Genomic DNA, 15,719 nt, shown 5'->3' on the forward strand with positions numbered 1-15,719 from the left:
GAGAATGATACAAATAGTAATTGTTACAAAGTCTACTGCTTCAGTTTTCCTAATGGCAATTTGCATCTACTCCAGAGTGTTATACAGAGTGATCAGTTTAACACCAATTACTTGCAAAGTCAATATTTGCCTAGAAAATGAACTTTATCCCCCCAAAAAACATTTCAACATTATTGCAGCCCTGCCTTAAAAGGACCAGCTAACATCGTTTCAGTGATTGCTCCAGTAACACAGGTGTGGGTGTTGATGAGGACAGGGCTGGAGATCAATCTGTCATGATTAAGTAAGAATGACACCACTGGACACTGTAAAAGGAGGCTGGTGCTTTGCATCATTGTTTCTCTTCTGTTAACCATGGTTATCTCTAAAGAAACACGTGCAGTCATCATTGCACTGCACAAAAATGGCCTAACAGGGAAGAGTATCGTAGCTAGAAAGATTGCACCTCAGTCACCAATCTATCGCATCATCAAGAACTTCAAGGAGAGAGGTTCCATTGTTGGCCAAAAGGCTCCAGGGCGCCCAAGAAAGACCAGCAAGGGCCAGGACCGTCTCTTAAAAGTGTTTCAGCTGCGGGATCGGGCTACCAGCAGTGCAGAGCTTGCTCAGGAATGGCAGCAGGCAGGTGTGAGTGCATCTGCACGCACTGTGAGACTGCGGAGACTCTTGGAGCAAGGCCTGGTCTCAAGGAGGGCAGCAAAGAAGCCACTTCTCTCCAGAAAAAACATCAGGGACAGACTGATATTCTGCAGAAGGTCCAGGGAGTGGACTGCTGAGGACTGGGGTAAAGTCATTTTCTCTGATGAATCCCCTTTTCGATTGTTTGGGACATCTGGAAAACAGCTTATTGGGAGAAGAGGAGGTGAGCGCTACCACCAGTCTTGTCTCATGCCAACTGTAAAGCCTCCTGAAACCATTCATGTGTGGGGTGGCTTCTCAGCCAAGGGAATCGGCTCTCACAGTCTTGCCTAAAAACACAGCCATGAATAAAGAATGGGACCAGAATGTCCTCCAAGATCAACTTCTCCCAACCGTCCAAGAGCAGTTTGGCCATCAACAATGCCTTTTCCAGCATGATGGAGCACCTTGCCATAAAGCAAAGGGGAGAACTAAATGGCTCAGGGAACAAAACACAGAGATTTTGGGTCCATGGCCTGGAAACTCCCCAGATCTTAATCCCATTGAGAACTTGTGGTCAATCATCAAGAGACGGGTGGACAAACAAAAACCTACAAATTCTGAGAAAATGCAAGCATTGATTGTGCAAGAATGGACGGCTATCAGTCAGGATTTGGTCCAGAAGTTGATTGAGAGCATGCCAGGGTGAATTGCAGAGTCCTGAAGAAGAAGAAGGGGCAACACTGCAAATATTACAACGCTGCAGTAACTCCTTCTAACTGTCACTATAAGCTTTTATTACTCAGAATATGATTGCAATTCTATTTCTGTATGTGATAAAAACATCCGACAAACACACAGAACCCAGAGGGAGCAGATCATGTGACAAGAGGAGATTTGTGGCATTCTCAGAACTTTTGGCCATGACTATACATATATACTCAGACACTTTCTCCTGCCATGTTTGTTTACCTGCAGGACTTCCATCAGAAAAGTGAAAAACATCACAGAAGAAAGTTTTGGTTGTTTGTTATATTGGGGTGCACGAAGGTGGGCGCCAGTAGGAGGAGGCGCATGGAATAAAAGCAAAGAACATGACGGCCTATTTTGCAGCTTCCATTTTGACAACACACAGAATTCAATGGGGGGAATTTATTAAAACTGGAGATCCCTCTGCCAGGTACACAACTCACCTGGATACAGATCTACAGCAGCCAGTCTACTGGTGTGAGTTATAGAAAGTCTGATGGACCGGGCACCCCAATGTGTCTAAACAGCAGGGAGCAGGGCGCAGAGGCTCTGTTCTGCGTGCGTCTATATGTTCCATGTCTATCCCTCTTTTATGCGTCCGTCTGTCTGTTCTGCGTTCTGTGTCCTGCGCCCGTCTGTCTGTTCCTCGTCTGTCTGTCTGTATTGCGCCTGTCTGTTCCGTGTCTATCCCTCTTTTATGCGTCCGTCTGTCTGTTCTGCATCTATCTGTTCTGCGTTCTGCGCCCGTCTGTCTGTTCCTCGTCTGTCTGTATTGCGCCTGTCTGTTCCGTGTCTATCCCTCTTTTATGCACCCGTCTGTCTGTTCCTCGTCTGTCTGTCTGTATTGCGTCTGTCTGTTCCTCGTCTGTCTGTCTTGTGCCTGTCTGTTCCGTGTCTATTCCTCTTTTCTGCGTCCTTCTGTCTGTTCTGCGTCCTGCGCCTGTCTGTCTGTTCCTCGTCTGTCTGTCTGTATTGCGCCTGTCTGTTCCGTGTCTATCCCTCTTTTATGTGTCCGTCTGTCTGTTCTGCATCTGTCTGTTCTGCGTTCTGCGCCCGTCTGTCTGTTCCTCGTCTGTCTGTCTGTATTGCGCCTGTCTGTTCCGTGTCTATCCCTCTTTTATGTGTCTGTCTGTCTGTTCTGTGTCTGTCTGTTTGTTCCTCGCCTGTCTGTCTGTATTGCGTCTGTCTTTTCCTCGTCTGTCTGTCTGTATTGCGCCTGTCTGTTCCGTGTCTATCCCTCTTTTATGTGTCTGTCTGTCTGTTCTGTGTCTGTCTGTTCTGCGTCCGTCTGTTTGTTCCTCGCCTGTCTGTCTGTATTGCGTCTGTCTTTTCCTCGTCTGTCTGTCTGTATTGCGCCTGTCTGTTCCGTGTCTATCCCTCTTTTATGTGTCTGTCTGTCTGTTCTGTGTCTGTCTGTTCTGCGTCCGTCTGTTTGTTCCTCGCCTGTCTGTCTGTATTGCGTCTGTCTTTTCCTCGTCTGTCTGTCTGTATTGCGCCTGTCTGTTCCGTGTCTATCCCTCTTTTCTGCGTCCTTCTGTCCTGCATCCATCTCTCTTTCCTGCGTCCGTCTATCTGTACCTCTCTGCTGACCTGTCTCTATCTTGTCCTTTCCTATCTCGGCGCTACGGTTTGCGTTATCTTATCTGACGTAATCTATTAGCTGTAAATAAGTGACGTGAGCCACGAAAATTGTCCCCTAATAAAGCCGATGCTGATAAGTGTCCGATAGCTGCAGAGCGTGCACTGAGCCCCAGGAATACTCCCCTCCCCCTCCGCATCTCGTATCATATGTAGTATACAGAGGGTATATAGATTCATCTGTATATATATATACTTCTCCAGTTACTTCTATGGGATCCCAGCCTTATGTAAAGGGGAAAGGCGACGATTTCATGTAATCTCTCCACACTCTCTGCTTGCTGTCAGTGAACGGAAACCTTCTGTTACTTGCAATAGCTCTAAGTCCTTCCTGTCTCTACAGATCTGGATTATTTCGTATTGCAGCAGCCAAATCCCCTCCGACCCCGGCCGCCATTGATCGCACAATGATATGGTATAATAGTCCTATCATTAGTGCCAAAGGTTAGAGGTAAAGTGATGTGGCCCCAGGAGGCATCAGACTCTCCCATGTTATAAGCCCACCAGGACGAGGACGGAATAAGGCGACAACCAGGCAATAAAGGCTGCCACCGAGCTTTCTTTTTTAACAAACGTCACATGTCTGACACGTTTTTGTAAATCGCAGCAAATCAGTGATATCTACAGAAGTGGCGGTGGTCTAGCTATAGGTATAAAGGAAGCCGAAAATCTACCGAGGAAAACTCTGCGGACATTCTGGGGAAATTACTGCAGGAAAAACCGCAATGAGGGATGTACGGTCCATGGTCATGTGATGTACGGTCCATGGTCATGTGATGTACGGTCCATGGTCATGTGATGTGTAGTCTATGGTCATGTGATGTAGGGTCCATGGTCATGTGATGTACAGTTCATGGTCATGTGATGTACGGTCCATGGTCATGTGATGTACGGTCCATGGTCATGTGATGTACGGTCCATGGTCATGTGATGTAGGGCCCATGGTCATGTGATGTAGGGCCCATGGTCATGTGATGAACACACAGGTGCACGGATTGCTGCAGTCACAGTATAATAACCAGACATCTGCCTGGTAACGAGCCGTGCACCTGAATGTTCATCACATGACCATACGTCACATGACCATAGACTATACATCACATGACCATAGATCACATGACCATACACCATACATCACATGACCATGGTCAGAATTTCATCCACTAGAGGTAAGCAGACTGAATGACAGCGAGCCGAGATCTACAAACTGGGAGGAAACAGAGAATTGTACAACTACTTATTATACAAACAATCACATTGGTCTGAAAGTGGCCGGGCCCTTTAATGTGAGGCCGGGCCCTTTAATATAAGGCGGGCCCTTGGTCAGAGAGCAGGTCCGTTCCTTATTGGGGAGTTTTTTCCTATAAGCCCCCTCTCCAGCCACGTGGGGTCTCATAAGACTGGGTGGGAATTACTTAGTGTAATGTGTGGGATTATTACATTCTTAAAGGGATTGTCTAGGATTTTCATACAACATACAACCCCGCCCGTACTCACCTCCTAAATCCCCATTCCAGGGGTCCCCGCTAGTCCCAGCTTACTTTCTGCTATGGTATTGAGCTATATATCAGTACTAGGCTGATATGTGACCGGAGTATAAGGCTGATATGTGACCGGAGTATTGGGCTGATATGTGACCGGAGTATTGGGCTGATATGTGACCGGAGTATTGGGCTGATATGTGACCGGAGTATAAGGCTGATATGTGACCGGAGTATAAGGCTGATATGTGACCGGAGTATAAGGCTGATATGTGACCGGAGTATAAGGCTGATATGTGACCGGAGTATAAGGCTGATATGTGACCGGAGTATAAGGCTGATATGTGACCGGAGTATTAGGCTGATATGTGACCGGAGTATTAGGCTGATATGTGACCGGAGTATTAGGCTGATATGTGACTGGATATTAGGCTATGTGACCGGAGTATAAGGCTGATATGTGACCGGAGTATTAGGCTGATATGTGACCGGAGTATTAGGCTGATATGTGACCGGAGTATTAGGCTGATATGTGACCGTAGTATAAGGCTGATATGTGACCGGAGTATTAGGCTGATATGTGACCGGAGTATTAGGCTGATATGTGACCGGAGTATTAGGCTGATATGTGACCGGAGTATAAGGCTGATATGTGACCGGAGTATAAGGCTGATATGTGACCGGAGTATTAGGCTGATATGTGACCGGAGTATTAGGCTGATATGTGACCGGAGTATAAGGCTGATATGTGACCGGAGTATAAGGCTGATATGTGACCGGAGTATAAGGCTGATATGTGACCGGAGTATAAGGCTGATATGTGACCGGAGTATAAGGCTGATATGTGACCGGAGTATTAGGCTGATATGTGACCGGAGTATTAGGCTGATATGTGACCGGAGTATTAGGCTGATATGTGACTGGATATTAGGCTATGTGACCGGAGTATAAGGCTGATATGTGACCGGAGTATTAGGCTGATATGTGACCGGAGTATTAGGCTGATATGTGACCGGAGTATTAGGCTGATATGTGACCGTAGTATAAGGCTGATATGTGACCGGAGTATTAGGCTGATATGTGACCGGAGTATTAGGCTGATATGTGACCGGAGTATTAGGCTGATATGTGACCGGAGTATAAGGCTGATATGTGACCGGAGTATTAGGCTGATATGTGACCGGAGTATTAGGCTGATATGTGACCGGAGTATAAGGCTGATATGTGACCGGAGTATTAGGCTGATATGTGACCGGAGTATTAGGCTGATATGTGACCGGAGTATTGGGCTGATATGTGACCGGAGTATAAGGCTGATATGTGACCGGAGTATAAGGCTGATATGTGACCGGAGTATTAGGCTGATATGTGACCGGAGTATTAGGCCGTTGCCCCCTCAGCCACCAGTCCAGCACCAATTCATTTTGGCTTTTATCTGCCGGTCCTGTGTAGATCTGTAACTACATATGGGAGAGTTTACATTTTGCTTTTTTTTTACACAAACACGCTTGCAGAAATGCAGATAACTGTAACCCTTTCATTACACAGGCCGGGTATTTCTGGAGATCGCCTTTAATTCCTCTCATTTCTTACTTCCTAATAATATGTAGTAATCTTATACATGTTTACCCTCACAGCAGCCCCTTCCCCATCTCTCCCAGCAGACTGGGCACATAACAGGGGCTGGCACTGCAGGAGTTAACTGTCACTGCCATCCACGGGGACTTTGCTTTATGTCTGCTGTAACCATAAATGCTGTTCTTAAAAATTAACAATTCCATATAAAGTAACTACAGCCAAATGCTGCGAAAACAGGACGGACCAGAGACAAGTGTGCCCACATCTGAGGAGTATACAGACAATGGCGGGGCCATACGCTTATACAGATATCTGTGGTCCACTGGATTCTCCTACTGGTTGATAGTTATAGTGCACCGCATAATGTCCAGGCATCTGATCCATATGTGAGGGCATTAACATATAGAATCAAGGGTGCACTGCAAGCTATGGCTGTCCAGTATATTGGTGGCTACTAATCCACATCTACACTCATCAGCGATGGTCAGACTTCTGAAGCCTCTTCTTCAGAAAAATATGTCAAAGCAGAAGCTTCCTTCTAATCCTCAACTTTAGCCTCTCCATTTTCAAAGACCTGTAATCACATGACCATATGTGTGCTGGACCTATTACTGTAGAAGGACCTGTAATCACATGACCATATGTGTGCAGGATGTGTTACTGTAGAAGGACCTGTAATCACATGACCATATGTGTGCTGGACCTGTTACTGTAGAAGGACCTGTAATCACATGACCATATGTGTGCTGGACCTGTTACTGTAGAAGGACCTGTAATCACATGACCATATGTGTGCAGGACCTATTACTGTAGAAGGACCTGTAATCACATGACCATATGTGTGCAGGACCTATTACTGTAGAAGGACCTGTAATCACATGACCATATGTGTGCAGGACCTGTTATTATAGAAGGACCTGTAATCACATGACCATATGTGTGCAGGACCTGTTACTGTAGAAGGACCTGTAATCACATGACCATATGTGTGCAGGATGTGTTACTGTAGAAGGACCTGTAATCACATGACCATATGTGTGCAGGACCTATTACTGTAGAAGGACCTCTAATCACATGACCATATGTGTGCAGGACCTGTTATTATAGAAGGACCTGTAATCACATGACCATATGTGTGCAGGACCTGTTACTGTAGAAGGACCTGTAATCACATGACCATATGTGTGCAGGATGTGTTACTGTAGAAGGACCTGTAATCACATGACCATATGTGTGCAGGATGTGTTACTGTAGAAGGACCTGTAATCACATGACCATATGTATGCAGGACCTATTACTGTAGAAGGACCTGTAATCACATGACCATATGTGTGCAGGACCTGTTACTGTAGCAGGACCTGTAATCACATGACCATATGTGTGCAGGACCTATTACTGTAGAAGGACCTGTAATCACATGACCATATGTGTGCAGGACCTGTTATTATAGAAGGACCTGTAATCACATGACCATATGTGTGCAGGACCTGTTACTGTAGAAGGACCTGTAATCACATGACCATATGTGTGCAGGATGTGTTACTGTAGAAGGACCTGTAATCACATGACCATATGTGTGCAGGACCTATTACTGTAGAAGGACCTGTAATCACATGACCATATGTGTGCAGGACCTGTTATTATAGAAGGACCTGTAATCACATGACCATATGTGTGCAGGACCTGTTACTGTAGAAGGACCTGTAATCACATGACCATATGTGTGCAGGATGTGTTACTGTAGAAGGACCTGTAATCACATGACCATATGTGTGCAGGACCTGTTATTATAGAAGGACCTGTAATCACATGACCATATGTGTGCAGGACCTGTTACTGTAGAAGGACCTGTAATCACATGACCATATGTGTGCAGGATGTGTTACTGTAGAAGGACCTGTAATCACATGACCATATGTGTGCAGGACCTATTACTGTAGAAGGACCTGTAATCACATGACCATATGTGTGCAGGACCTGTTATTATAGAAGGACCTGTAATCACATGACCATATGTGTGCAGGACCTGTTACTGTAGAAGGACCTGTAATCACATGACCATATGTGTGCAGGATGTGTTACTGTAGAAGGACCTGTAATCACATGACCATATGTGTGCAGGACCTGTTACTGTAGAAGGACCTGTAATCACATGACCATATGTGTGCAGGATGTGTTACTGTAGAAGGACCTGTAATCACATGACCATATGTGTGCAGGACCTGTTATTATAGAAGGACCTGTAATCACATGACCATATGTGTGCAGGACCTGTTACTGTAGAAGGACCTGTAATCACATGACCATATGTGTGCAGGATGTGTTACTGTAGAAGGACCTGTAATCACATGACCATATGTGTGCAGGACCTGTTACTGTAGAAGGACCTGTAATCACATGACCATATGTGTGCAGGATGTGTTACTGTAGAAGGACCTGTAATCACATGACCATATGTGTGCAGGACCTATTACTGTAGAAGGACCTGTAATCACATGACCATATGTGTGCAGGACCTGTTATTATAGAAGGACCTGTAATCACATGACCATATGTGTGCAGGACCTGTTACTGTAGAAGGAGCCGTGGTCAGGAAAGAACCATGGACAGGACGGGATCTTCTGTGTAAAGCTTTGATCTGTAGCTGGGGGGGGGGGTTCTACTTATTTTGACCTGAACTCTGTAGATTTGGGGGGTCTGTATACATTCTGGGGTGTGTAGTTACTCCGCACTTTGGCCTTAGGTCTGCATTTATTTAGGGGTCAGGTTCTGTAGTAATTTTGGGCCGGTATTTCTGTTAGGATCTCTTTCTATTATCTGTAGGGTCTGTAGTTATACGTTGCTCTGTATTCTGGGGTCTGGGTCTGTACTTTGAGGTGCATTTTGAGGTTACTTTGGGGTCTATATTTGGGGGTCTGCTTAGTTTAGGGTTTGGTCTGGGGTCATGGGATGGGAATGCAGTAGGTTCGCAGTGTTGGGCCATGGCTTAGGCAAGTAGCATGCATAAAAAAGTTTAGGGCCAAGCTTATTACGCCTCTTCTCAGTCTCCCGAAATGTGATGTTACCACTCAGAATCCGTATAGCATGATCCCTGCAGATCTGCCGCAGCCTGCGAGTAACCACCAGACGCCGGCTACTGGATCCTGAAATATTCCCATTAGCCCATTCACATATATGACCCACCAGGGAAGCGCCCATTAACCTTTTCTCTGCCAATGAACCCATCGCTATAATTTTGAATAGATTTTTGGTTTGGGGGTGCACATTGTCCCTTTACAGGTATCAGGGAAGTGACATTAGATATGGGGTGCATGTCAGCCGATCTGTCGCCCATGTTATTGCTGCATCTCCTGCTATCACATGAGCAGACATTCGCTATCACCCACCAGCGCACTACGAACAAACACCCATTCACATTGTAACGTTTCATCCTCCTCGCAGATCTCACAAGGTTATTCCAGGATCTCGTGACTCCATCTTCCAGAGACAACTGAGACCTTGTCAGTGAGTCTGGTGCAAAGGTCCATGATAATTAGTCCTCACATCTCATCTCAATAAGTGAAGCCTCGCAGGGATGTCATTGGTGGAGCGGAGCGAGGGCAGAGCCTGGGGGGTCAATCATTCACCAGAAATTGGGAGCTGAAAAGTGTGATGATCAGTGGGGTCGGGGCACATTCTGCCAGGAGAGCGCGGAACACAAAATCCAGCCATGGGCGAAGGCGGCAATGACGACAACATGCCTACAGGTAAAATATCAGCCCCCCCACCCCCACCCCAAGGGTCTCTAGTTTAGAGCTGATGTGTAACCTCTATCCTGTGGGCAGTGACACAAGCCCTCCCCAAATATATCACTGATGATGACTGTAATCAGATGATTGTAACATTGTATCAGATGATTGTAACATTGTATCAGATGATTGTAACATTGTATCTGTCTCATCACTAATAATACATGAATCATCTTGTGGTCCTCTGTCACTCAGAGCCACGCTGAGACCTCTGTCTGCTGCCGATTCCACATACACGGGGTTTCTCTGAAACTGGTACTTGGAGGTGGTCCCTGAGATTTCGGGGTGATGCTCCCCCTCTTGGCGGTTCTACAGTATAATTATGTTGTGACTTTATCACAGTAAACAAAGGATAATCCTATAATGGATGCGGCTTCACTGCGTCTAGTTGTTCTGTAGGCCGAGGATATCTGACGTGTCGTCCTCTTCAGCCCATAGAATCTCTTATTTTTTTTTTTATTTTTTTTTTTATGTAGATTGTGAGCCCCACTTAGAGCTCACAATGTACATTTTCCCGATTAGTATGTCTTTTTGGAATATGGGATGGAAATCCATGCAAACACGGGGAGAACATACAAACTCCTTGCAGATGGTTTTTTTGCCCTTGGCGGGATTTGAACGCCAGGACCCAGTACTGCAAGGCTGCAGTGCTAATCACTGAGCCACCGTGTGGCCCCTTAGCCCATAGAATCTCTTATTGTAGTACAGCAAAATGTATCGCAAAAGCAAAGTGTACAGGGAGGCGCAGGAAGCCGGAGCCCGCAAAGTAACTCATACCAGGCAAACCGGACACACTGCACAGTACCACCTCTCCTGCCCTGTATACACTGCACAGTACCACTTCTCTTGCTCTGTATACACTGCACAGTACCACTTCTCTTGCTCTGTATACACTGCACAGTACCACTTCTCTTGCCCTCTATACACTGCACAGTACCACTTCTCTTGCCCTCTATACACTGCACAGTACCACTTCTCTTGCCCTGTATACGCTGCACAGTACCACTTCTCTTGCCCTGTATACACTGCACAGTACCACTTCTCTTGCAGTATACACTGCACAGTACCACTTCTCTTGCCCTCTATACACTGCACAGTACCACTTCTCTTGCCCTCTATACACTGCACAGTACCACTTCTCTTGCCCTCTATACACTGCACAGTACCACCTCTCTTGCCCGGTATACACTGCACAGTACCACCTCTCCTGCCCTGTATACACTGCACAGTACCACCTCTCCTGCCCTGTATACACTGCACAGTACCACCTCTCTTGCCCTGTATACACTGCACAGTACCACTCTCTTGCCCTGTATACACTGCACAGTACCACCTCTCTTGCCCTGTATACACTGCACAGTACCACCTCTCTTGCCCTGTATACACTGCACAGTACCACTCTCTTGCCCTGTATACACTGCACAGTACCACCTCTCTTGCCCTGTATACACTGCACAGTACCACCTCTCTTGCCCTGTATACACTGCACAGCACTATATGGGACTGCCTGGTGTCTTCAGCAAAACGTTATCTGCCTAGGGCATCAAAATGGATATTCATATAACTGAATCTGCCAAGGCGTCTAGATAGATACTCTGACCCCTGTATATGCCATAGGTGCCTGATGGGTGTGGACCCCAGCCCCACCCTGGTAACCCCCACCCCTGTGGTTGTATGCCAAAATCTATGAGTATTACGAAAAGAGATGGTTTATGGGGAGATAAGCGAATTATACGTTGCGTCACCCTCGTATGGGACATCAGGGACAACGTTGCTGCCCTTGTATAGAACATCTTAATGGATGGTCAATTCCTGGTTTACAACTTGATAAACTGTGACAGATAGATTATTCTATATAACCGATCCTTACAGATTATTCTATATAAAAGATCCTTATAGATTACCCTATATAACCCTATATAAATAAATAATAATAATAAAAATAATAATAATATAACCAATCCCTATAGATTATTCTATATAACCAGTCCTTATAGATTATCCTATATAACCGATCCTTACAGATTATTCTATATAACAGATCCCTATAGATTATTCTGTATAACCAGTCCTTATAGATTATTCTACATAACCGCTCCTGTTATTATATCTAACAATGATGGTGATGTCAATATCACAATGGAGGGGACTGATCATGTGAGGAGGGGGCCGGGAATACAATAAACTTCTGGTATCATTAGACACTGTTACAATGTGTCAGTTTACAATAGGGGCTGGGGGGGTTGTTTGGGGGGGGGGGGGCTGCAGTGTCTGCAGAACTGATATCAATACAAGGAAAACAATTCCTGTGATATAAAATAACCTGAATATATAGATACAGTAACAAAGATAGAATCCATAACTAGAATGTATCCGCCTGATTCTAGAGATTATAGCGGATTTACTGACCTATATATGGCGGCTTTACACTATATACAATGTTACCCACCTAATATACACACATTATAGATACAGATACAATACAGATACCTTATAGATAAACCATAGATACATTATAGATACAATGCAGATACAATACACAGAAACATTCAGTAAGGTCACACCCGCCTTCACTTTATCCATTTTCTACTTATTCTAGTCAATAGAACAGACGAAACAGAAACGACAGATCTGTCTAATGGGGGACAGTGACAGGATACTATGGGAGCGGCACTAGTGTGAACATAGCCTTAGGCAGCTAACTGTGCAGTATAAACCAGAAAGGAGTCACAAGCCACACCCACTTCAGTAAACCCCACCCACATAGACTCCACCCACTGTAAGGAACCGCCCCTGCTTAATCCCATGCAATTATAGAGGTAATATACTGTGTCAGGGCTGATAGTGCCGGGGCTATTGTACCCGTCATAGCAAGGCTTGTGACATACTGACATACAGAATATTGTACATGTCATCCAAGAGTCACTGCCCCCCGCTCACTGACTCCTCCCTCCTCATATCCCCCCACAACTCCTCCCCCTATATCCCCTCACTGACTGCTCCCCCTATATCCCCTCACTGACTCCTCCCCCTATATCCACTCACTGACTCCTCCCCCTATATCCCCTCACTGACTCCTCCCCCTATATTCCCTCACTGACTGCTCCCTCTATATCCCCTCACTGACTCCTCCCCTATATCCCCTCGCTGACTCCTCCCCCTGTATCCCCTCGCTGATTGCACACCCCCCCCCCTTTAGATTCTCATTGTTTTGATTGTCCTGATGGTCATTATTTCATGTGACATATCTCTAGCGCCCTCCACAGACTCTTACAAGTATATATATATATATATATATATATATATATATATATATATATATATATATCTATGAGTCCTTCATGTTCCACCCAGGCTGTGCGGAGGATTTACAGCAAATTGACACAATCTGGTTATCATAATGATTAATGATTGTCAGATCAATCGATTCACACAATAAATTCAGAATTGATGTCAAGTTTATGATAAGGTGTAAAGATCAGATTGATAGACTGCGATTGTACAATATTAACACTGTCCTGACGTCACGGCCTGATAACATACACTATATGGAGAAATATATGTGCCCCCTCCGCATTATTGTACATAAAATGTCTCCCCATTCATCAAGAAGTGTAGGGGGGGGGGGCTTGGTGGTGCTGTTTAGATGGTTTGGGAAAAATCTGCAACAAAAAACACTTTGTTTCTGCGGCACGGGCAGGCAGCGTCTCTTTTAGTCAGTTTTTCTCCATCTATCCCTTTAAAGAGTTCCTGAAGGTTGCACAATATCTGGCCATAACCCTCAAGTAGCTGTCAGCGCAATACTCATGTCAGTGACAGCTACTCCTCCCGACCAGAGCTCGGCCAAGTATGCATGTGCTCCCAATTGGGTAGAGGGGAGTAAACCACTGCCAAACGCCTTCTATCTATTCCAGACCGCTCCGTCCTCCTCCAGACCCCTGTGCCCTCCTCCGGATCCCTCTGTCCTCCTCCAGACTTCCCTGTCCCCGTGTGCCCTCCTCCAGACCCCTGTGCCCTCATCCAGTCCTCTCTTTCCTCCTCCAGACCCCTCTGTCCTCCTCCGGACCCCTCTGTCCTCCTCCAGACCCCTCTGCCCTCCTCCAGACTCCTCTGTCCTTCTCCAGACTCCTCTGCCCTCCTCCAGACTCCTCTGTCCTTCTCCAGACTCCTCTGTCCTCCTCCAGACTCCTCTTTCCTCCTCCAGACCCCTCTTTCCTCCTCCAGACCCTTCTGCCCTCCTGCAGACCCCTCTGTCCTCCTGCAGACCCCTGTGCCCTCCTCCAGACCCCTCTGCCCTCCTCCAGACTCCTCTGCCCTCCTCCAGACCCCTCTTTCCTCCTCCAGACCCCTCTTTCCTCCTCCAGACCCTTCTGTCCTCCTCCAGACCCCTCTTTCCTCCTCCAGACCCATCTGTCCTCCTCCAGACCCCTCTTTCCTCCTCCAGACCCATCTGTCCTCCTCCAGACCCCTCTTTCCTCCTCCAGACCCCTGTGCCCTCCTCCAGACTTTCCTGTCCCCCTGTGCCCTCATCCAGTCCTCTCTTTCCTCCTCCAGACCCCTCTGTCCTCCTCCGGACCCCTCTGTCCTCCTCCAGACCCCTCTGCCCTCCTCCAGACTCCTCTGCCCTCCTCCAGACTCCTCTTTCCTCCTCCAGACCCTTCTGTCCTCCTCCAGACCCCTCTTTCCTCCTCCAGAACCATCTGCCCTCCTCCAGACCCCTGTGTCCTCCTCCAGACTTCCCTGTCCCCGTGTGCCCTCCTCCAGACCCCTCTGTCCTCCTCCAGACCCCTCTGTCCTCCTCCAGACCCCTGTGCCCTCATCCAGACTCCTCTGTCCTTCTCCAGACTCCTCTGCCCTCCTCCAGACTCCTCTTTCCTCCTCCAGACCCCTCTTTCCTCCTCCAGACCATTCTGCCCTCCTGCAGACCCCTCTGTCCTCCTGCAGACCCCTGTGCCCTCCTCCAGACCCCTCTGCCCTCCTCCAGACTCCTCTGCCCTCCTCCAGACCCCTCTTTCCTCCTCCAGACCCCTCTTTCCTCCTCCAGACCCTTCTGTCCTCCTCCAGACCCCTCTTTCCTCCTCCAGACCCATCTGTCCTCCTCCAGACCCCTCTTTCCTCCTCCAGACCCCTGTGCCCTCCTCCAGACTTTCCTGTCCCCCTGTGCCCTCCTCCAGTCCCCTCTGTCCTCCTCCAGACCCCTCTGTCCTCCTCCAGACTTCCCTGTCCCCCTGTACCCTCCTCCAGAACCCTCTGTCCTCCCCCAGACCCCTCTGTCCCCTCCAGTATCTCCTTCTCTCCTCTCACATCTATAGGTTTGGAGAGTGGGGACTCCTAGATACACATTAGCTGGTCGGCTGAGATCTTGAAGTCCATGTCATGTGTTTGGCCACGTACAGACCCCTGACAGCAGACAACAGGGGTTCATTCAGCAGCCCCTTTATATTGCCGCTCGATCCCGCTGCTACAATCTCCTATGATCGGCGTCAATAATTCTAGGAGTTTGCCTGAAGAATAAAGGGTTAAATGTAGTGTCAGAGAGAGTGGCCGCTGACTAGAGAGGATGGTGGGACAGAAGGGGTTAATGTCCTGACAGGCGGCCGGGCACCACATAGTTTTGGGAGTCTGGAATGGAAGAGTTAATAGTGTAGTATCCAGGAGGTGAGCTGCACCCAGCGCTGGGACAAGGGGAGGGACTGGAGAGCTAAGGATGAAGTTTGAGGAGTTTGGAGAGCGCAGCTCTGAGGCAGAATGTCAGAGCCCAAAGGTGACCCGTGTCTTCTCTCGCCCTCAGAAAAGAAGACTGGAGTGAAGAAGTTCTTCTCCAGAGACGCTGTTCCCACCAAGAGAGTGCCGGTAAGTGGTCCTG

General features: G+C 47.3%; 2 protein-coding genes across 2 annotated transcripts in view; both read left to right on the forward strand.

The window, feature by feature from the left end:
• The window catches only part of EAF2 (ELL associated factor 2), a 361,203-nt gene that overhangs the window by 66,874 nt on the left and 278,610 nt on the right, over window positions 1-15,719 (forward strand). The gene's annotated exons all lie outside the window — the stretch shown is intronic.
• Window positions 9,295-15,719, forward strand: part of SLC15A2 (solute carrier family 15 member 2) — a 65,441-nt gene continuing 59,016 nt past the window's right edge. Inside the window, exons 1-2 of the mRNA XM_075285823.1 lie at window positions 9,295-9,811; window positions 15,645-15,706. Of these exons, the coding sequence (XP_075141924.1) occupies window positions 9,775-9,811; window positions 15,645-15,706 (99 nt within the window). The 5' untranslated portion in view covers window positions 9,295-9,774. The remainder of the gene's footprint in view (window positions 9,812-15,644; window positions 15,707-15,719) is intronic.

Source organism: Leptodactylus fuscus, chromosome 8 (assembly GCF_031893055.1).
Source record: "Leptodactylus fuscus isolate aLepFus1 chromosome 8, aLepFus1.hap2, whole genome shotgun sequence".
Taxonomy (NCBI): domain Eukaryota; kingdom Metazoa; phylum Chordata; class Amphibia; order Anura; family Leptodactylidae; genus Leptodactylus; species Leptodactylus fuscus.